The sequence below is a fragment of the Rhinolophus sinicus genome, chromosome 14 (assembly GCF_057876585.1).
Source record: "Rhinolophus sinicus isolate RSI-liver-muscle chromosome 14, RSI-T2T, whole genome shotgun sequence".
Taxonomy (NCBI): domain Eukaryota; kingdom Metazoa; phylum Chordata; class Mammalia; order Chiroptera; family Rhinolophidae; genus Rhinolophus; species Rhinolophus sinicus.
The window spans coordinates 93,512,672-93,536,365 of record NC_142514.1 but is presented as its reverse complement, the minus strand read 5'-3'; the positions used below and the strand labels follow the sequence as shown (position 1 = coordinate 93,536,365).

The window sequence follows — 23,694 nt, the reverse complement described above, 5'->3', positions numbered from 1 at the left end:
AAAAACAAAACAAGAATCTTAAAAAGAAAACCACAAAGGATTGAAATGAAGCAAAGACATGAAATAGTGAAAGTATCACACTCAGGAGTCGAGCTGCTGTGGGAACCATGCTGCAGGTCTCCCGTCAGTTACGAGTTAACTGGGTTCCACATCCCAAGACCTGGTAAGCACGGCAGAGTACCAGCCGACCCAAATGCTTCAGGAACTCTTTAGGGATAGGTTAACTGTTGACTCTCCTTGACTTTAATATTTGTAAGAAAACTTTCTACAAGATTATCTTGCTAGGTTGGGAGAAACCCATGTTGAGGCCAGTTGAAAGTTTCTTGATTTTGAGGATCTGATTATTCTAAAACTGGGACAGCAAATGTTTTCTTAAAGGGCCAGACAGTAAATCCACTAGGCTGTGCAGGCCACAGGACTGGGTCAGGAGAGCAGCCAGTCTGTAAACAGATGGGCAAGGCTGGGCAGCATGGAAACGTTGTTTATAAAAACAGTGGGCTGGCTCTCCAGAGTCAACAAGGCCCCAGACATCAAATCATCAGAAATACAGAAAATAAAAAGGATGTGTCGTGCGGGAGACCCTGCTGGCTGCGCCATTTGTTGTGCAGGAGACCCTGCTCGCTGCGCCATTTTTCAGGCAGGGCGGCCTGCGGGGTCTCTGCTCCCGCTCCCCACATAAGAACGCAGGATATGGTGAGGCCAAAAAGGAACACCCATGGAGCCATAGGTAGGGGAGTCATACCACTATGGTGTCACTGGAGGCTGGGCCCACCGGACGCGCGACCTGCCGTCAGCCTTTCCGCCAACCAACCGACGACTCTCCTCCACTCTCCTCAACTCTGTTCCTCCACTCTCTTCCGCTCTCCTTGGCTCTCCTCCGCTCCTCGGCTCTGCTCGGCTTTGCTCGGCAGTCCTCGGCTCTCCTCCATAGCCGCAGCAGCTATACCAGCGGCCAATTGGCTAACCGGCCACAGCTGACGGCCAATCAGCCACAGCTGACGGCCATCCACCACCTGAGCCAGCACCCTTCCACGTGAGGCCGAGAGCCTGTAAACTACTTTCTGGGGCTCTGTCCCCACAGACGTCATCAAAATGGCGGCGTGAGGTGAGCCTCTGTAAAGCTCCCCTGGAATTTACAACTAATCGAACAACAATAACTCCACAAAGGACTCCCTGCACAGCAGACAGGCAAGACGAAGAGGCCCACTACTGAATTCACCTAAGGTGGGCGAATCCCACGAGCGGGGGAGGAGGGAAGGGAGAAGTGTGGAGACGGAGCCGCAGGTGGAGGACGCAGACCTAGCTCAGTGCTCCGAGCTCGCTGCTTCCCGGAACCACCGCAGCTGCGGGAGAGGGAAGAACTCGGACTGCTAGGGCTCCGCTTATGGCCCACAGGGCTGAGGGGGCAGCATATAACACGGCTGAACCCAACGCTCACGGCAGAGACCTCGGAGAAAAGACTGAGGGAAGAAGGCTGACAATGGTGGTTTAAGCCCGCACTGCTGAGCAGAGAACGGAAGCCTTAGGCACTGAGACTAGCCGCCCCCTCCCTCCCTTCCCAGAGCTCGCCCCGCCCCCACCTGCCCGGTGCTAGAAGCGGAACAGTAGCAGTGTCAGAGCAAAAGAATAGAATATTTGCAGTTCTGAGAACTGTGGACCGCAGACACAGATTCGCAGCCCAACTAGTTCCGGCAAAGGGGAGGGAACTGTGGAAGCAGGACCGGCTGTGGTGGTGGTCGCCGCCATTGCTCTGGGCCACCTCTCACAGCTCACCCCGCCCCTGGCCCCACCTATCTGGGCGGATCCCTGCAGGAGTAAACAGAACTGCTGAAACACACGGGCTCTGAATCAGGAGCTGGAAGAGCTTTGGAACTTCAAAAGCTCCCCGCATACCCACCGGGACACTGCACCCTGTGACCCAGGGGAACTATTAACAGAGGAGAAGCCTGTCTCCCAGGGAATTCCCCCATTGTGAGAGAAGCTGGAATAGTGCAGAGAAAACATAGCAGTACCGTGTGAGACAGAAAAAAAAACCAACAACAGTGGGCTGGACTTGATCCAGGAGCCATAGTATGCCAACCTCTGGTCTAGAATATCTTTATATTAAAAAATACTTCTTCCACACCTTTTTAAAAGTCAGTCAAAAGGGGCCCTGTCAGTTACTTTTCATTAGGTGAAAAGTACATATCCTGAAAAAGTTGTATCAGTTATGGACTCAGACAGGGCACTTGTGATGAAATACTTGAGACAAGACTGAAGTTTACCAGAGAACCACCTAAACAAAGCAAGTTTGTGCCCTGTGATCCACGCAAAGGGGACTGATGCTCAACCTACTTAAGGAAATAAACCCACTTAAAGTACTATGGCAATTATAGGTATATACCTAAGAGTATTAATTAAAAATAAATTTTACCTACTTATTAAAGTATCAGAGGGAATCTTTACTTCAAAATTGTTTACCTTCAATTAGTACATGCATGAAATCAGTAAAACATTTACGGATACATAAAACTGTCCCATAAATCCCTATTGCTCTCTAATTCAGAGTGCCTAGCTCACAGCTTTACTGAAACATGAGCTATTCATTCATTGATAAATATTTGATGAATGCTTATTAGCAGATAGGCATTGTGTTCGTGGCTGAAAACAAGAGTTCCATGAAGTCCTACCATTAAGGAATTCTAAGTCTGGCAAAGAATCTCCTCAGAAAATAACAACTTATTGTGACAAAACGACAGTATTATTGTCAGATTAATCTAATATTAAAATTAATTTTCAAGTTTCAGGAAATGCTCTAAGTATCAAATAGCTTATCAAATAAGGATTGCATCATTTCCCATCATTTCCATATATACCTCTATTATTGTTCATTATTTAGTTACATTCATATAAATGAAATAAAAAATGAGATATCATTGATTTCCCGATAGGTAATAAAACAAAACAAAACAAAGTGGTGTATGCCACAAGGTCAAGAATTCAACAAACATTCAACAAAAGCCCTAGAAGCAGAAGGTTATGCACAGAATAATGTTATTTTTATTTTTACAATAAAGATACTTGGAACATTTCTGAAGGAAAGTTAACAGTGGGCCTGAGGGCAGGGCTGGGAGGGAGAGAACTTTTGAGAGGGGCAGAACTTTTACTTTTCTCCTGACACCCTACTCTACTGTTTTCTTTTAAATAAAGAGAAGTATTAATTTTAAAATAAATTTTTTAAAAAGAAAGTGATTAACATCGACAAAGACAAAAACAGTTCTCATTATCAGATATGTAAATAGAGGATTTTGAGGGGTATACTGAAATTTATCTTTTCATGCTACAACTAAGAATGCTTTTCTCTATCCTAACCTAATACAAAACGATTGACTTCCATGCATTGTTTTTTTGTTTTTGTTTTTTGGAAGATGGCAATGTCAGGTGGGGGAAAGCACAAAAACCCAAACAATGTGTATAAACACGTTTGGACTACAGAGACAAGGACTGTCATTTACTGAACAGATTTCCTCAGCATCCCACATATCACATGCTGTAGGCAAGGATAGCTAGGTAAGCTCTTCCTTCTCCTTTTTCGTCTAAGGACACCCAGAACCACCAAATTAATTAAAGAAATGATTCTTGCTGCTTGGTAACTGCTTTCCTTTCGAGCAACAGAGATGACAGGCTGGGCTCTTCTGCTTTAAGAGCACATCATGAGAATTTTTAACTTTGGCAATTATAAAATAAAAATGTAATGATGCTAAAGATACCTTTGTAAATCTGTCACTTTAATCTTTCTTCATAACTTGGTTCAATTATGTCGCTATAGTCACAAAACTTAATTGAAAAAGTTACAAGCATTACTAGTTGTTGGGCATGAAACAACTTATAACACTGGACCTCTCATTTATTCTCAAGCTAAAAGGCTACATGATAGTGAAATTTAACAAAAATTCTTAAATTGTACAGATAATTTTTAAATTGCAGAGTGCACATGTTTTGTAATGCATCAGGTTTCTCACGCATCAGTAAAGCAGATATAATGATAGGAATGCACACTTTCTTATTTAGAACCTAATATTTGAAACAGGAGACCAAGCATATGTTAACAGTCTCAAGGACAGCTATGAAAAGGCAAAAAGGCAATGTAAACAAACACGGTTTTTGAGAAAAAAAAAGAAAAAAAAAAAGACAATGATTCTAAATGTAAGAACTGATTTCAAAATTATTTAAAAATATACTCTAGAAACATAGTCATTTCTGGATGACTGTTTAAATGAAATATAAAGAAAAACTATTGACTATCCAACCGATTCAAAGTAAAAATTACATAGATTCTACAAGTTAAGTCTATATGAATGAGAGTGACTTCCAGACAAGCATCAGTTTACAACTTATTCCTTTGCATTCATAAGGAAACTTCCTAATACTTAGGTTGAAAACATGATTTATAAAACGTTCCAATGAAAATGGTGAAATCGGGACGTTTGGCGTTTCATGTTGGAAAAAAAGCACAAACTTAAGTAATTAAGACTGGATGTACATGTCTTCATTTACCGCTTCTGATATCCATAATAGTTAAAATGTAAAGTTTTCCCAAGGTTATATAGCATAAATGCAGAATATATATACAACTTTTTGTTCTTTTTAAGTCTGAAATTCTCTTTCCCGGTAATACATTTACTAACCTCTTCTAGGACTCTCGTGATTGAAGAGAATGCCATTCACTGCAAAGAGGTTATATGCCTCGCGGAAGTTCACCACGATCCAGTAGGCATACAGTTTTGCCGCCCCTGTTGGAATAATTTTTGAAAAGCAAATAAAAGACATGATTATATAAAAGACAGTGTCTTATTATTGAAAAACAGTGATTGTCACTCATCTTAAGTAACAACGTTCAAAAATTATAATTTGTAATATATCGAGATAGAAAAAGATGAGTCAAAAGGTAAAGACAAAAATAAAGGTTCTTTTGCCGGTTAATAATGAGCACAAAGAAATATTTAAGAATTTCTTACTTCTGTAATACCCATAGTTCTTTCCTTCACAATCTAACTGATTTAGAATACAGTGTGTGCCACGTATCAAGTGGACTTTCTTAGGTCTTATTCCCTTCTGTTTAGCACTAAGGAATTAGAAAGTAGAAAATATGAGATCTCAATATTCTAGCTGCTTGGAAATTTTATCACTGAAGTCTTTCATGAATACTCTTTTTACAAATATATAAGATGTAATAGACCTTTTTGTTTTTGTTTTTTTAAGGGTTTGAACTCAGGGAGACTTTCATCGGGGAGATAAAAAACATGAAACCTTATCAGTGCAGCAGAATCTCACAACAGTTCAGAAAAAAGAATCATGTTGGGTCTAATTTTCCTTTCAAAGTATGAAAGAAAAGGTTGAGTGAACATGGACTGGTGAGGTGAGGTGGTAATTGCACCCTGGAGGCAACGGCTGCAAATACTTGTAGTTAGCAATGTATAAAGGTATGCTTCTCAACAAGTCTAGTCACTTTAGCCTATCTTAATGTTAATCTTACACCCAAATGACTTCAGCCATGAGACGGGAACAGAATTAAAGCAGAAGTACACACACGCCCCACACACAGAGAAGAGAGTGGCACATGGGCATTCTCACCATATGGTGACCGAGGGTAGAAGGGCGTGGTCTCCTTCTGGGGTATTTCTTGCACTTTCCCATAAAGTTCACTCGTTGAGGCTTGGTAGAATTTCACGGAGTTGATAAGGCCACAGGTCTTAAGTGCATCCAGAAGTCGTAAGGTGCCCACTCCATCCACATCTGCGGTGTATTCTGCCAGGTCAAAAGAAATCTGGAAACAGCAGAAGGCAGTGCTTGCTCATTAAGGGTAACAGAGACTTTTTACAGTTTCACATACTTAGATAACTTTCTGTGAGAAACTTAGATGTTTTCTGTGAGAAAACATTATTTCTAATAACAGACTTAAGAGTGTGGAGGTCATCTATTTCCAACACCAAGCACCCGGAAGAGAATGCCTTAAGAAATAAGCGTCTACGGTAAAATGAAGAACACTAGAACCACACCTCACCTTCTCATCCTGGGCTCAGGTCCCTAGGGCAGCGCTTCTCAAAGTGCAGCCCCTGCTCCGCATTACCTGGGGTGTTCCCTAAAACAGGGCCAAACGGCTCCAGCTCGGGGCGAGGGCCTAGAAATGCACATTTTATTGAGTTCCAGTTGATTTCTACTCCCAGAGAAGATTGAGAACGTGCTTTAGAGCACAGTTGATTTTAAAAAGGATAGTTTTATTTTCTGTTTTAAATTAAGATATACATACTGTCCCATATGGAAGGACTTGTTTTCTTTTTCCATCAATGGACACTTAGGTTGTTTCCATGTCTTGGCTATTGTAAGTAATGCTGCAGTGAACATGGGAGTGCAGATATCTGAGTTAGTGTTTTCGTGCCCTTCACATAAATCCCCAGAAGAGGAAACACTGGGTCATAAGGTAGTTCTATTTTCAATTTTTTGAGGATTTCCATAGCGGCTGCACAGATTTGAAGTCCCACCAACAGTTTACTTTTCTACACATCCTCGTCAACACTTTTTATCTCTTGTCTTTTTCGTAACAGCCATTCTATCAATAACAGGTGCGAGGTGATATCTCATTGTGGTTTTGATTTTGCATTTCCCTGATGATTAGTGATATGGAGCACCCTTTCAAGTACCTGTCGGCCATTTGCACGTCTTCCTTGGAAAAATGTTTACTGAGTTCCTCAGCCCATTTGAAATTGCATTTTTTTTCTATTGAGTTGTATGAGTTCTTTATTTATTTTGGATATTAGCCCCCTAACAGGTTTGCAATCATTTTCTCCCATTCTGTAGTTGCCTTTTCATTTTGTTGATGGTTTCCTTTGCTGTGCAGAAGCTTTTTATTTGATACAATCCCACTTGTTTAGTTTTGTTTTTGTTTTTGCTTTTGGTGTCCGATTCAAAAATCATCACCAAGACCTACATCAAGGAGCTCACTGCCTGTGTTTTATTCTAGGAGTTTTATGGTTTCAGGTCTTGCATTCAAGTCTTTACTCCATTTGGAGTTGATTTTTGTGTATGGTGTAAGATAGTGGTCCAGTTTCATTCTTTTGCATGGAGCAGTCCAGTTTTCCAACACCATTTATTGAAGAAACTGACATTTCCCCATTGCATATTTTTGAGTCCTCTGTCATAAATTAATTGACTATGTATGTGTGGGTTTACTTCTGGGCTCTCTATCCTGTTCCATTGATCTATATGTCCATTTTTATGCCAGTACCACACTGTTTTGATTACCATAGCTTTGTCATATAAGTTGAAATCAGGAAGTGTGATACGTTCTTTCTCAAGATTGCTTCGGCTATTAAGAGTCTTTTGGATCCATACAAATTTCTCATGGCTTTGACTTGCATTTCCTTAATTACTAATGATGCCGAGCATCTTTTTATGTGCTTATTGGGCATTTGTATATCTTATTTGGAGAGGTGTCTATGCAGATCCTTTTCCCATTTTTAAGTTGGGTTACTTGACTTTTCATTATTAAGTTGTAAATGTTCTTTATATGTTCTGGATAAAAGTCTTTTATCAGACACGTGACTTGCAAATTTTCTCTCATTATGAGAGTTGTCTTTTCATTTCCTTTTTTTTTCCTTTCAGCTATATTGAGATATAACTGACATTTACTATTGTGTAAGTTTAAGGTGTACAAACACTTTTCACTTTCTTAATGGTGTCCTATGAAGCATAAAAGTCCAATTCATCTCATTTTTCTTTTGTCATTTGTGCTTTTGGTGTCATGTCTTAGAATGCTTTGTTTAACCCAAGAGCATGCAGTTTTACTCCTATGTTTTATTCTAAGAGTTTTACAGTCTTATTTCTTACATTTAGGTCTTCAATCCAGTTAATTTTTACGTGTGGTGTGGTTTAGAGGTCTGAATTCATTATCTGCATATGGATATAAGTTGTGCTGACACCATTTGTTCAAAAGGCTATTCTTTCCCTCTTTAGTGCTGGGCCGTTCCGTTTTAGGGAAAATTGTGGCCCCATGTTGAGGGCACAGAGCAGACTTTAGGAGATAGAGGTGCCAGGGCAGTGGAACTCCTGGGGGTACCCTTGGCTGACCACTCAACTACTCTCCCTTGCTGTGGCTTTCTTACAGTACAGTGCCACAATCACACATTTACATGACACTTTGCAATTAAAAAGCACTGTTGGAGCTTTACAACAATTTTGGAACAAACAGAAACCAGGTCCTGAGGTTCAGAGAGCTGACTTGATAAAAAGTCACACTGAAAGTGTGGAGCCACGGGACTGGGAACGAAAGCAGTCTCCACCTCTGGAATGGGGCTCCCCACGAAAGCAGGGTTCAGCCTTTCTGAGACTCGGGCTCTGTGAGGAGCTCATGAGAGCCTCAGACACTGACAAGAAACAGAAACACACACGTGCACAAGTGCACACACATAAACGCGCACACAGTGCTGCCTAGGGGTCCATGGGTTACAGATGAAGAAAACCCGAACCAGGTGATCTCGAAGGTCCTTTCTAACACTACGTATCTGCCAAGTCAGTATGTAAATATTTTTTATAGATAAATTTATATCCAATATTTTCAGTCTTTGTGATGGGACCATTCAAGTTCGAATAGCAAAGAGCATATTGCTTTTTTTTCTTTTCTTTCTTTGGCTGTTTTTAAATTTATATAAATGCTATCTAAACAGCTACACAAAAAGAAAAGCTAGCATTTTTTGAGTACGCAATATGAGGCAGACATCACTCTAAGCATTTTGCATATATACATTATTTAATCCTAAGGACAGGTAAGCATTGAAACTGAGGCACAGTGGAGTCACATATTATATTCATGGAGAACATTATGTACATTGTATATATTATATAATCACGTTCCAGTCACAGTAAACCAAAACTTCTTGTGTAACTGCCGCAGTCACTGGAACACAGGATAAGGAGACTGCACAACTTAAGAGCGTTTCATTATGCTAGGAAATCCAATTAGGCAAGGAATAGGTCCTTATTCAGAGGACTGAAACATGGAAAGACTTCCAAGCAGATTGAAGAAATAAATGAGGCAGGGGAATTGGGGGATGTGTAGGACAGTTGCATGTGTGCAGAGTTTTAGGTAGCTCCATCAAGAATTAAGCATATGTTTGATATTCAAAATGAGGGGGAATGGGATTGGCTAATAAATCTATTTGTTCACAAAGTATTTAATAATGTACAGCAACAAATTAACTGGCTTGCTTTAAAAAAAACAAAAAACGAGACATTGTAGCTTGATAAAGTCCTAATGGTTACAAGGGTGATTCTGAAATACACCAACACATCAGGGGTCTGGAAAATTACATATACCCAGTGCATGGGCTCAATCTGTCCCCAGGCTTGTTTTTGTAATAAAGTTTTATAGGAACACTACCACACTCATTCTCTTATGTGTTTTCTATTATTGGTTTCACGCAATAACAGAGTTGAATAGTTGTGACAGCACTATTTTCTACAAAAACAAAACTATTTACTATCTGACCCTTTACAGAAAGGGATTTCTGATCCCTGCACTACAAAACATAGTTATAGTTGAAAGCAGAGTAATTTTTAAATTGTTTATCATTACTTTTCCGTATTCTCTCCGTACTACATGATGAAAATGAAGTGTTTCCAATCATGAACAGCGCTACATTTTTTAAGGCGTGGAGACTCAGGTAACAGTACAAATTTATTTCACCTAATAAGGAGAAAAAAAATTAGACTGATTAAAAATAATAATAAAACCGTCTACAGAACACCTGCCTATCTTCCGCTTCTAGTGATGGCTTCTTTACCACACATGCTTCTAGCTCTCGGCCGCACTTCACGGGTAGCGTCCTTCCAGGCCCTCGTGCTGCCCCGCACCCACACTGTGCTGTGAGGCTCAGTGTGGGGCCTCTTTCCTGCTCTGCAGGCATCTCACTGAGTCCAGGGCCTCCATGCACCAGCTCTGTGCACATGACCTCACAGGGCCACCTGCAGTGCCCTTAAGTACCAACCCCAGGAGTAGCCTCAAGTGCCTTCCTGCCCAGCTCACATGCCTAATAGCTCCTCACACTGAGCTGGCCCCAAACAGAATTACTGATGTTGTCACCAAAGTGCTTCTTCCTTTGGCTCCTCCTTCTCTGTAAATGCACCTGTTTGCCTACTGCTGAAAACAAAAACCTAGGAATCATGGCTAACTCCTCTGGTCCTTCACAGCTCACAGAAATCTAAGCACTTCTCACCACTACGGACTCCGGCATCCCTACAGGGCTGCCATCACCTTTCACCAGAACTACTCAGTAGCCTCCAATTAGTTCAACTAGTCTTTCTCCCACCTGGCTCCCAGGTACTTCTCCACCTCATCGCCTACCACTGTCCTCTCCCATGAAGGACCCCACCTCTCTGGTCATTCTGCTGCCCCTGGACCGGTGCCAGCTTGTGCCTCAAGCCTGTAACTTCTATGCCGTCTGTGGGCACGTGTTCCTCCGTCTTCCCCATCCCTCTGCCCCTCTGCTCAAATGTTACCCCTCAGAAAGGACTTCTTCCCTTCCCTCTCCATCTAAAACACCCATGTCTGGGTGTATCCATGCCTTCATGGTGCTTCATTTCTTCTTCATTTTAACATTTCATTTTATCTGTTTACTTATTTATGATCTATCTCCATTAAAACGAAAGCTCCCTGGGGGCAGGGATTTTATCTTCTTCTCTATAGTATCTGCTGCATCTGACAGACCCCTTGATAATATTTGTTGGATGAATAAAGAGGGCATGTAAACTAATGATGAATTCAAATGTCAAATAACCTATAAATAGCAAAATAAAAATACAAAAAGTAATAGAAAACAGGATATCAGACATCACTAGAAAAGACTGATAATTTAATAGTACTGAAATAGGTAACATTTCAGAGCAACATAGATAAAACTACATAAATTTCAAAGATTTAGTATGACAAATATGACAAAGGATTAAGAGTTACATCATATAAAGATGTTGAGTTGAGAGTAACAGAGAACTATGTCAGATCATAATTAATGAAGTTGGATGTAGGAGAAATGGATTACTGAAATATGCAAAGATCCTGGAGTGGGATATATTCATCTGAAGGCACTGTCAGGAGAGTCTCAGAGGAGAGTAGTAAAGCCTTGTAGGACCAGAGAAAAATTTCAAGTCAAAGGAAACTGGTAAATTTAAGTTAAAGTATAAAGCAAACTGTCCTTACCAACATTCAAAGATATAAACAGATATTTTTGGAATTATCCTCATTGATACGAGTGATAAAATCACGGCCTTTATGAAACAAAAATGAAATTAGGAATGGTCCCTGAAAGAGCTGTGTGGGACTCACACATAGGAAATGAAGGAATGCATTGCAATTCTGCACAGCATAGAGCTTGCAAGGAAAAATCCAGAAGTGTTTTTATTGTATCAGACTATTATCACAGCAGGCCTGGGCTTACTATGCTAGGCCTCATATCAAATAAGGCAAATAATGATAATTCCAACATCTTAAACCCCTTTTGCTGTCTCAAATATGATTATTAATATGTTCATTTTATAACCACAGGAAAATTGAGCAGAGATGGAGAAGGGCAATCTAATCAAGTAGGATGAGAAACATGTATTGATAATGACAACAATCAAAATGTTATTTATATTAGATCATTACAGGAGAACATGAACTGCGTCCAAGTAGCAGAGTGGTTATCACACATACAATGGTGATTGGAGCGCTCCATTTTTACCTATAAAAACGACCACCAAAACTGAATACTTGTGGTCAGAAACGTCACACATTGTGATTCTTTACCCAAGAAGCATAGCAAATAACATTCCAGTCCTTGAACTTGAGATTTTGGATATTCCCTGAGAGATTGCTGATTGGAAACCATGCTGGAACTTTCCAGGTGAGGTCTACCACCTCACTCACGGGACTTTTCAGTGTTCCAACTCCTTATTGCCTTGACCCCGAGTCTCTCATGCATACGCCTGAGGACCAGTTCTGTTTCTTATAATAAGAAGCCTCGGGGAACAAACCTCAGCTTAGGGATTAATATTGGGAGTCCAGAGCACGGCAGACGGCTCTAGTCACCAGAGGGAGTCCAGTATGAGCAATTTGTCAGAACTACCCCACAGGCTCTTCCTCGTACTTTCTAGTAACATACTGTCCTCTTAACCTCAAAATATTGACTTAAAAAGAGAGTGCACACTTCAAAACTTCTGAAATCCATAAGCAAAAGGTGAAAGAAAAAAACAACACCCCCCTCAATCATAGTAGGTAACTAGACTGTAAGCTTCATAGGGGCAGGGGCCTTGACTATTTCTGCCCACCATTAAATTCCCTAGAATTTAAAATGTACCTGAAATTTAAAAATGAAAAGCCATTTGAAGAAAAGCTGTATTTATTTACAATGAACTAAATAAAAACTATATTTAACTGCCCTACAAATGTTAATAGAACTATTAGATTCTAAAGTATAAACAAATAAAAGAAGTATTTGAATAAAAATTTTAGTAAAAATATTTCAAACACAGCAGAAGAGAATCTCATAACAAATTGATGAATAAGGCCTAACTTCTTTTAGGCTTTTCAGCTGGAAAAAAAAAAAAAAAACAACATGGATAAATTTAAAGATAGGCAAAATTACCTCAGAAGAAATGGAATGGCTTTAATAATGAGGCAAGATGTAGCACAGACAGTCAGGGGCTACAATGCAAGCTCTGAGTGAATGAATAATGTATATCAGACTTCTAGGAAAACCTATTAACATCACCATCATTCAAGCGTATGCTCCAACTACAGAAGTTGAAGAAGATGAAACTGACTGCTTTTATGCAAGTATCCAAGAAGAAATTGATCACATTCCAAAATCAGACATGCTGATAATAGTAGGTGATGGGAATGCAAAAGTAAAAATAAAGTAGAATCAAATGTCATTGGAAAATTTGGACTAGGGCTCAGAAATGAGGCAGGAGAGTGGCTCGTGGGTTTCTGCGAAGCCAACAACTTGTGACTCACAAAAACATGCTTTAAAAAAGTGAACACACAGCTGTGTACATGGACATAAGCAGATGGCTGATATAGAAATCCAATAGACTATATAATCGGAAGCAAGAGATGGAAAAGCGGTATTCTCTTTGCCAAAACAAGACCACGAGCTGATTGTGGTACTGACCACGAACCCTTAATACCAAACATTAGAGTAAAGCAGAAGAAGAGCTCTAAAGGAATCGTACTGCTAAAATATAATGTAAATAACATTCCTGATAAATGTGAAATCCATGTAAAATAGATTTGCATGGTTAATCTTGATTGAGAAGCAGAGAACTGTGGACTGAAACTAGAATTTTTATTAGGGAAGAATGTGAAAAGACAATGCCAAAAGTAAAAAGGAGAGAAAAATCAAGATGGATGACAGAAGAAACATTAAAATTTGTTAAAAACTGGTGAGAGGAAACAGTTAAAGGTGCCAAAAGCAGGATTAGAACCGTGAACACAGCTTTTCAACAATTATCATGATGTTGGGATAAAGAGCTATTACAACAGTCAATGTAAGGAGATAGAAGAGAACAACAAAAAAAGAAAACCAAGAGATCTCTACCAGAAGACTCAAGAAATAAAAAGGAAATTCAAACCTATACTGTCAATGCTGAATGACCAACAAGGAAGCACACTATCTAAGCAGGAGAAAATGAAGGGAAAGCGGAAACAATACGCGGGTACTGAAAAGGGGCAGCAGAATGACAGATAACTTTAAAGAAGATTTCTGTGAGGAAGAACCTGTAATTCTAGAAAGTGAGGTGAAAGCAGCCGTGAAAGTACTGGGAAGAAACAAATCACCGGTGTAAACAGGAGACCAATAGAATTATTTCTAGCCACAGAGACTGAATCTGTCAAAATCCAAAGAAGAATATGTCAACAAATATGGAAAACAAAACAATGGCCTATAGACTGGAAACATTCCATATACATCCCAGTCTTCAAGAAAGCAGATGTCAAAGGGTGCAATAACTGTGGGTCCATTCATTGTTCTAATTCCTGACATAAGTAAAGGGATGCTCAAGGTGATGCAACAAAGGCTCCCACCTTATATGGACCATGAAATGTGGATGTTCAAGCTGGAAACAGAAAAGAAAGAGGCATCTTAGATCTAACTGCAAACACCTGCTGGATACTGGAGTGCTCCAGAGAATTTCAGGAAAAGTTCATCTGTATTATAGATAAAGTAGAGCCATTGACTGTGTGGATCATGAAAAGTTGTGGGCTGCTCCGAAAGAAATGGTCACGCCTCAGCTCTTGATGGTCCTGATGCGTAACCTGTATTGTGGACAGGAAGGCACTGTCAGGACAGAATATGGAGACAAAATGGTTTCCTGCGGGCAAAGGTATTACATAAGGGTGCATTTTATCTCCCTATTTGTTTAATCTGTATGCAAAACACATTACACGAAAAACTGGAAGAGATCCAGAAAAAGAAGATGTGAAAATCTGTAGGAAAAATATCAATAACTTAAGATACACAGATGACACTTTATTAATGGCAGAAAGTAGCAATGATTTGAAACGACTTTGGATGAAAGTGAAAAAAGAAAATGCTAAAGCAGGACTGCATTTGAACATCAAGAAGACAAAAATCATGACTACAGAAGAAATATACAACTTTAACACAGACAATGAAGACATCGAAATAAGGACATTTCAATGAAGACATTAAAACATACAAACACACAACAATCAATCATGATGTAAAACAAAATGTGAACAGAATGATTACTAGCAAGGAGATTGAATCAGTAATCAAAAACATCCCTACAAAAAAAGTCCAGAACCAAACAGCTTCACTAGGAATTCTACCAAACATTCAAACAAGAATTAATACCAATCCTTCCCAAACTCTTCCAAAAAAAATACAAGAAGGGGTAACTCACTCTTCCAAACACATTTCATAAGGCCAGCAGTACCCTGATACCAAAACTGGACAATGATATTTCTCTCTCTCTCTCTCTCTCTCTCTCTCTCTCTCTCTCTCTCTCTCTCTCACACACACACACACACACACAAATTTCAGGCCAATATCACTGATGAACCTAAATGAAAAAAATCCTCAACAAAATATTAGCAAACCGAATGAGCAAATCAAATTATTTTAACGATCATTAAAAGGATCATTTGCCATGACCAAGTGGGCTTTATTCCAGGGATGCAAGGATAGTTCAACATCTGCAAGTGAGTCAATGTGATACACCACATTAAGAAAATGAAGGTTAAAAATCATAATCAGCTCAATAAATGCAGGAAAAGCATCTGACAAATTCAACATCCATTTATCATAAAAACACTCAATGAAATGGGTATAGAAGGAAAATAGCTCAACATACTAAGGGCCATACATGACAAGCCGACAGCTAACATCATACTCAATGGTGAAAAGCTTTCCTCTAAGATCAGGAACAAGACAAATAGGCAGAGAGAGAGAGAGAGAGAGAGAGAGAGAGAGAGAGAGAGAGAGAGAGAGAGAGAGAAGGCATCCATATTGAAAAAGAAGTAAAGCTGTCACTATTTGCAGATGTCATTATGTTATATATAAAAAAAACACACCTAAAGACTCCACCAAAAAACTGTCTGTTATAACTAGTAAACAAATTCAGTAAAGTTGCAGGGTACAAAATCAAACAAAAATCTGTTGCATTTCTTTAACAACAAACTATTAGAAAGAAACATTTTTTTAAAATCCCATTTACAATTGAATAAAAAAGAATACGATACCTAGAAATAAAAAGACCTGTATATTAAAAACTACAAGATATTAATGAAAGAAACTGAAGAAGAAATTAAAAAAATGGAAATATATTCTGTGCTTATAGATTGAAAGAATTGATACTGTTAAAATGTCCACATTACCCAAAGTAATATACAATGCCATACCTATCAAAATTCCAAAGGTATTTTTTTGTATAAATAGAACAAACCATACGGGAATTTGTAGGGAACCACAAAAAAAGCCTAATAGCCAAAGCAATTCTGAAAGAAGAACAAAGCTGGAGGTATCACATTCCCTGATATCAAACTACACAACAAGGCCACAGGAATCAAAACAGCATAAAAATAGGCACATAGATCAATAGAACAGAATAGAGAACATAGAAATAAACCCACACATGGATGGTCAATTAGTTTATGACAGAGGAGCCAAAAATACACAATAGGGAAAAAACAGTTTCTTCAATAAATGGAGCTGGGAATATTGGATAACCACAAGCAAAAGAATGAAACTGGACTATTATCTTTCTTACACCACACACAAAAATTAACTCTAAATGAATCAAAGATTTAAATGTAAGACTTGAAACCATAAAACTCCTAGAAGAAAACAGGCAGTGAGCACCTTGACGTAGATCTTGGTGATGATTTTGGAATCTGACACCAAAAGCAAAAGCAACAAAAGCAAAAATAAACAAGTGGGACTGTATCAAATGAAAAGCTTCTGCACAGCAAAGGAAACCATCAACAAAATGAAAAGGCATCCTATCGAATAGAGAAAATGATTGCAAATAATACATCTGATAAAAGGCTAATATCCAAAACATCCAAAGAACTCAAGCAACTCAGTAACAAAAACAAACATATAATCCAATTAAGAAATGGTCAGAAGATATGAATAGACATTTTTCCAAAGACATACAGATGGCCAACAGGTATATGAAAAGATGTTCAACTTGTTAGCCAACCGGGAAATGCAAATCAAAACCTCACACCTGTTAGAATAGCTATTATCAAAAGACAAGAAATAAAAAAGTGTTGTCAAGGATGTAGAGAAAAGGGAAGCCCCATGCATTGTCAATAGGAATGCAAATTGCTGCAATCACTATGGGAAAACAGTATGCAGGTTCCTCAAAAAAATTTTAAAAATAGAGCTACCATATATTCCAGCATTTCCACTTCTCTGGTTTTTATCCAAAGAAAATAAAAACACTAATTCAAAAAGCTATCTGCACCTCCATGTTCACTGCAGCATTATTAACAATAGCCAAGATATGGAAGCAATCCTAAGTGTCCATCAATGGATGAATAGATAAAGAAATTGTGTACACACACACACACACACACACACACACAAATATTATTCAGCCATAAAAAAATGAAACCTTGCCATTTGCAACAACAAAGGTGGAACTTGAGGCATCATGCTAAGTGAACTAAGTCAGATGAAGAATGAAAAATATTATATGATCTCTTTTATATGTGGACTCTTCAAAAAAAGAAAACGAACCAATGTCACAGATGCAGAAAACAGACTGGAGGTTGTAAGAGGCAGTGGGTGGAGGGTAGGAGAAATGGGTAAATTTTTCTTTTAGTTTAGTTTAAGTAAATTGAATAAAAAGAAGAAGGAAAGCCCTACAATCTCTCTTAGAACCCATATCCACACCATTAATAAGCTCTCATCAGCCATTTTCAATTCTGGATGTAGGAGGTATGATCAAACAACATGGTGAATGCCTATATATAAAAAAATTATTACAGTAAAAGACACGTTGTCATTAATCCCCGTCAAAATACTCTCCCTCACATTGAACACGCTTATCCCATCGTTCTTGCCACTTTCTGAAGCAGTTCTGGAAGTCCTCTTTCGTGAGTGTCTTTAGTTGTGCTGTCGTGGATGCCTCGATGGCCTGAATCATTCTGACTTTGGGGAAGAGCCAGAAGTTGCACGTGCGAGAGCTGGTGAATAAGGTAGATAAGGACACACTGTAATGTTTTTATTTGACAGAAATTTCTGTACCAGAAGCGATGTGTGACACGGAATGTTGTCACGATGGAGGATGATTTATGGCACATTTTAAAACAGCCTTTCAACCATAGCTCACACCTGACTGACTGCACTGAACAAGTTGAAACTTGTCACACACTGTTACTAAGGTTCAACGCATCACTTCCCATATTGAAGATCCCTGTCTTTCCGTTGGATGGCACTCGGCAGCAGCATTCACCATATTTTGTGATCACACAAAAGGCTCCAGGTCACACATCACTTCTGGTATGGCAATTTCTGTCAAAAACATTACAGTGTGTCCTCATCCACCTTATTCATTGGACCTGGCACTGTGTGACTTCTGGCTCTTCCCCAAAGTCAAAATGACCATGAAATGTAAATGTTGTCAATTGTTTCAGGACCTCGAGGCAGCCATGACAGTGCAACTAAAGACACTCACGAAAGAGGACTTCCAGAACTGCTTCAGAAAGTGGCAAAAACGATGGGATAAGTGTGTTCGAAGTGAGGGGGAGTATTTTGATGGAGATCGATGGGAATGTGTCTTTTACTGTAATAATTTTTTTTTTATTTAAACATTCACCATATTGTTTGATCACACCTCATACATAACCTAAAGGCATTATTGTTACATACTCAATTACCCTATAGTCTGAATCATTCAGTAGATTCCTGACCTCAATACTAAGTATCAAAACTCTGTAAGTACACTAAGGCATTAATGTGACCTTGGAGTTGTACATATAAATAAAAAAGTGATAATCAAATTAGCTTTCAGATCTATTTTATAATTTTTATAACTTTAATCATCTGAATTATTTGATCACACATATTCAAAATGATCTAACATTCCCCAAGCTCTCTGTTGGCAGAAGTTGATGGCACAGGAATGCATAAAGGGATTATTTAAATCAGGAGTATTTAACCAAGAGCCTTAAAATATTAAACCAACGGATTAAAAATATGTGTTGAATATAATCCAGAGATGACTACAGGATTTAATATTTGGTGCCAGTTACTATGACTCAGGTTATGGTAAGTTGGGGTATTCTCTGCACAGACAAAATAATGAAAAGGGTATAAAAGTTCAACTATATATAAGCAGACTAAAAAAAAAAAAAATCTTATAGTCTTCATTATTATTGTAAAGCATTAATTTCATTTTATGACTACTATAATTACACTTGTAATGGCCTCTACTATATGTATATAAACATTAAAGTAGGAACAGAGCATTTACCTCTGCAGTTAAATCACTTATCATTCCTTAGTTAATAGACCATCTGAACAAAAAAATGAGACTTCACTAGAATGGTTCAATGTGTCTGAGAAGCGATGACGTGACCTTAGTTATGAATTCTGAAGGTTTCAGTTACCCACATGGAAGAGTTCATCAGACAAGAAACTGAGCTAAAGTTTCTAGGCAGGAAAAATAACGAGTTTAGGGAGCTTCAATCCCACTGGCACTGGCATATGCAAATGTCTGAGTCACTAGAGAAGAGAGACCAAAGCAGCATGCTACATGGGTAATACAGGTTCCCCCGTGTCTGAAAGGAGAGCGTTCCCATGAAACCTTTCACAAGCCTACATAGCATAAAGTGAAGAAGCAATCACCTTAGGACGCAGCTTGCTAATAGGTACACAGAATAAATGGAAATAGAGCCTAGATGCTCAGACACAGCTCAAACCTCTGGGGCTTGATGCTGAGTGTGTTTCCCGGAAAGGAGCTTGGTGGGGCCCCTCTCGCTGCTCGGGATGTGTGCTGCCTCTACAATGGCTGCTGCAAAACAAATGCTAGGGCTATTTTCCCTTTTTTTTTTTTTTTTTTTGGATTTCTTTCGGTTAGCAAAACCAGGCACAAATGTAGGTCTTTCATAAAAGTGGACTGGTGTAATGCAAATTTTCAGAAACTGGGAATACCTATAAACCGTTTTCTGTCCTTCCTTACCTCCAATGCTCTTGCCTACTCTCTTTTCCACAAATAGCACATAGAGTGTCAATTCTAGAAGGAATAATACAAGAAAAATACCTAAGGCATGGGAGAAAAGCACAAAAGTTTTATTTAAGTAAGTAACCCCTAACAAGAAACCTAGCTGTTTTGTTGAAAATATTTTACTGAAAGCGCTGGAAAGAACCAGGAGCTCAAAACAAACAACTGCGTGGCAAACTGGCGAGCAAAACTGGGGGAAAGGTGCATTCGTTAAACTGGAATAAAATTTAAATAAAACTCAAGAAAGAACAAGGTGTGGTTTGAGGACAAATCCAAAATCAGTAAGAAGTGCAACCAGACATAGAGAAGGCTGCTGAGAGATCCAGGTACAACAGGAGGGCGGAGCGGCCAGAGAGACAGCGCAAGATTCGCTCTCTTAGCTGGGCAATACACAGGGAGGTTCTGATTCTCAAACTGCTATTTGAAGCAGGTAGGTAGGTACGGTGGTAAGTATCTAGCTGTTCTAGATGTAAGAGACAAACCAAAATGCAGACAAATCACTAAGACTGAGGAGCATTCAAGAAGCCGTTAGTGATATTGCAAAACCATATACATTGTGATGAAAATACCAGCAGATTACTAGTATGACTTTAATGCACAAAAAGGTAGCTGACAGGTACACGAAAAGGGAGCTCAAATCACCAAGCTGTTGCATGTTGCTTCCATAGTGAGTAATCTAGCAAAGGATAAGGTAATGGGCAGAATCAGTGCATAGTAAGTTATGGCAAGGTAAAACAATGAAGGTGGCTTTGTGAGAGTGGGGATTGCCTCGTTACTTCTAAAGAATAAACAAGCACGTGGGCCAGCGCAGTGAGGGGGAAGCCCGTGGACAGAATTCACCTAGACTGTCAGAGGCCTTGACAAACACCACACAGAACAATACCTCTGCCACTGGGAGAATATCCTGTCTCTTAAGTGCTAACAGTAGCTCCAGTACCCCACCCACTGCAAAAGGAACTTCCAGATAGAACACTGAAAGGAAGAATAAAAACATACTAACTGGAAGAGTAAAATACACAAAGCAGATCCTGTCACTAGCCAGTTTTAGGACCTGTCTTTACTTCATGGTTTGAAAACTATCTGGGAAGAAAGGTATACTATGAAAACCTCCAAAGCTTCCCCCCATTTGTCCAGAAAAGTAGAAAGTCACATTAGGGTTAGTAAACTGCAAGAGCTCGTGGAGCTACCTAAAGGGCTGGAGAAATGGCAAGACACTTCAAACTGCGCAATTGGAAGATAATGTATTTAAGACAGGAGGGGGGAAAAAGAATGACTGGACCCACGTCCCCAGAGTTCTATTTCCTGAAGACATCAGGCTTTGGTGAGACACTGTAAGGCCAAAAAAAGTAAATGTCGCTGGAATGAGCTCAGCAGAGAGAAAAAGGCAGTGTCCTTTGCAGAAGACTGTGATTCCTGCATCCCTGGGAGGCCGTGAAGTCCTGCCAATGTACTTTAAGACCTGGAACTCAAACAATATTGAAAGCACAAGAAAAATGTTAAAGGAAACATAGCAGCTATCACATAAAGAGAGGGTTAAAAAATTGCTCTTCTTTGGTTTGTGAAGTCTAAGCCAGGAAGTGGGCACAATCATTAAGGCTTTGTACAATAGTAAGGATATCAATAGAAAGACCATAAACCAGCTCACTTAGGGGTCCAGAAGACTTACATGAGGCACACTCTGGGCTTAAGCCTGATTAAGTGCTAAATGAACAAACCAGAAGCGTGTGTGCATATCAGTGATATCTGAAGAACAATTGGTTTAATCTGCTCCATTTGGAGTAACTCAGTCTATCAAGAAGCAGATTATGCATAAAAGAAACCATGAACTTCAGAGGTAAAGTTAATAATACTGATTAGCTCCATCTTGTTCTCCACTGTGTGACTAGCCCAGTGCCTGGCAAATAATAGGCATTCAGTAATATTTCTTGAAGAAATGAATAAATAAGAGCAGAGCATTTCAAAATCACCAAATATCGCAGATATTCTTCGAAGAGACAGTGATTTCAGAAATGCTCCTTCCTTATCTAGAGGGAAGCAGCTGGAACCCAGACACCCTGGTACAGAGTCTGCACAAACTCACTCAGTTGCAAACACTCTCCTAGTCTCTGGTAGAGGGGCGTCAACTCGAGAAGCTCAGAGACGTGCGGGAAAAACTGAGTTGTGTGGCATGGGGAAAAGGATGGAGAGACAGCAACCATTATTATCCCTGTGTGGATCCTGGCACATGTGTAGCTTACAGGGGGTCACCATCTCTTCCCTGTTGAGCCCTCCCCCAAAGGGCCAAGTCTGAGACCACATTGGTCTGGTAGGACCCAGGCGTGCCCACCACCTTGGTGACGTCCTGGGTCCTCTTCCCTCACACAGCTGGTGCTGCAGTGTCTGGGACACTCCTGACAGCTGGGCTGCTGGCCCCACCCCACAGAAACCTGGTTGTGGACGGGCCTCGGCAGCCAGGAAACATTTGGTGGAGGGCAGTGACCCAAGACCTGCATGGCAGTGTCTCTTGGGCAGCTATTCGGGACCTGCAGGCCTGAGGCTGGCAGTGCTGTGTTCTTGGAGCGTCTCTGTGGGGTGGTCCAAGGCCCGGCGCTGGTGCGACTGGTGCGGTAGCTGAGACTGCACTGACTTTGTAAAACCATCGCCGACACCCCTTAGCTCCCTGGAACCCTGCGCTGCCCACCTAGAACTACATTGCCAGGGGGGCTCTGGGTACCTGGGTGACCGGCCCCACCCCCACAAGCCACGGAAATGGACAATCTGCAATGACCTGGGGAGATTTGGGTGGTGAACACTGACCCCAAAACCATGCTGCAGCCACTTGGGGGCAGCTCTCGAGAATTTGTGAGCCTGAGGCAGTGGCGGGCTGCAGTGTTCTTGGGGCACTGGGCAAGGTGATCATAGGCTAGGCACTGCTGTAAGAACTGAATCTACACTAACGTTGTAAAGACCACCAGCCACATCTCATGACTCCCTGGAACTCCACCCCACCCAGCTAATGCTGCATGGTGGAGGCACTCTCAATATCAGGTGAACTAGCCCAGCCTGTGCACCTAAGGAGCGTCTGTCAAAAGCTGGGCCTTACGGGCAGCCGATGGGTGGCAATAGGCCTAGGGGACCTCCAGAAATAGAACTAAATGAAATGGAGGCAAACAACCTACCAGAGATAAGGTTTAAGATACTGCTTATCAGAATGCTTAAGGAACTTAGTGAGAATATCGACAAAGAGACATCAAGCATAAAGAAGAACATAGAAACCATACAAAAGAACCAGTCAAAAATGAAAAATACAATAACTGAAATGAAGAATACACTAAAAGGAATCAACAGCAGATTAAATAAAGCAGAGGATCGAATCAGTGATTTAGAACACAAGGTAGCAGAAAACACCCAATCGGAACAACAGAAAGAAAAAAGCATAATTTAAAAAAATGACGATACTTTAAGGGTCCTGTAGGACAACATCAAGCATAACAACATTCGCATCATAGGAGTCCCAGATGGAGAAGAGAGGGAGCAAGGGATCAAGTAACTATCTGAAGAAATAATGACAGAAAACTTCCCTAACCTGGTGAAGGAAATAGACAAACAAGCCCAGGAAGCGCAGACAGTCCCAAACAAGATGAACCTAAACAGGCCCACACCAAGACACTTCATAATTAAAATGGCAAAAGGCAGTGGCAGGAAATATTCAAAGTGATGAAAAACAACGGCCTACAACAAAGACTACTCCATGTAGCAAGGCTGTCATTTAAAATTGAAGAAGACAAAAAGAACTTCCCAGACAAGAAAAAGCTAAAGGAATTCATTGGCACCAAACCAGTACTACAAGAAATGTTGAAAGGATTCCTTTAAGCAGAAGATAGGAGAAAACAAACAAACAAAGATAAAAAAAATATGAATAATAAAATGGCCTTAACTATATACCAT

The 23,694-nt window shown here is 40.0% G+C and overlaps 1 protein-coding gene across 2 annotated transcripts in view; it reads right to left on the bottom strand.

Moving 5' to 3' along the window:
* Positions 1-23,694, bottom strand: part of GMDS (GDP-mannose 4,6-dehydratase) — a 649,419-nt gene that overhangs the window by 365,596 nt on the left and 260,129 nt on the right. For both annotated transcript variants that reach the window (XM_019752387.3, XM_074335314.2), the window contains 2 exons: positions 5,614-5,806; positions 4,668-4,772 (listed from right to left, as the gene is read on the bottom strand). In XM_019752387.3, coding sequence (XP_019607946.1) covers positions 4,668-4,772; positions 5,614-5,806 — 298 coding nt within the window. The remainder of the gene's footprint in view (positions 1-4,667; positions 4,773-5,613; positions 5,807-23,694) is intronic.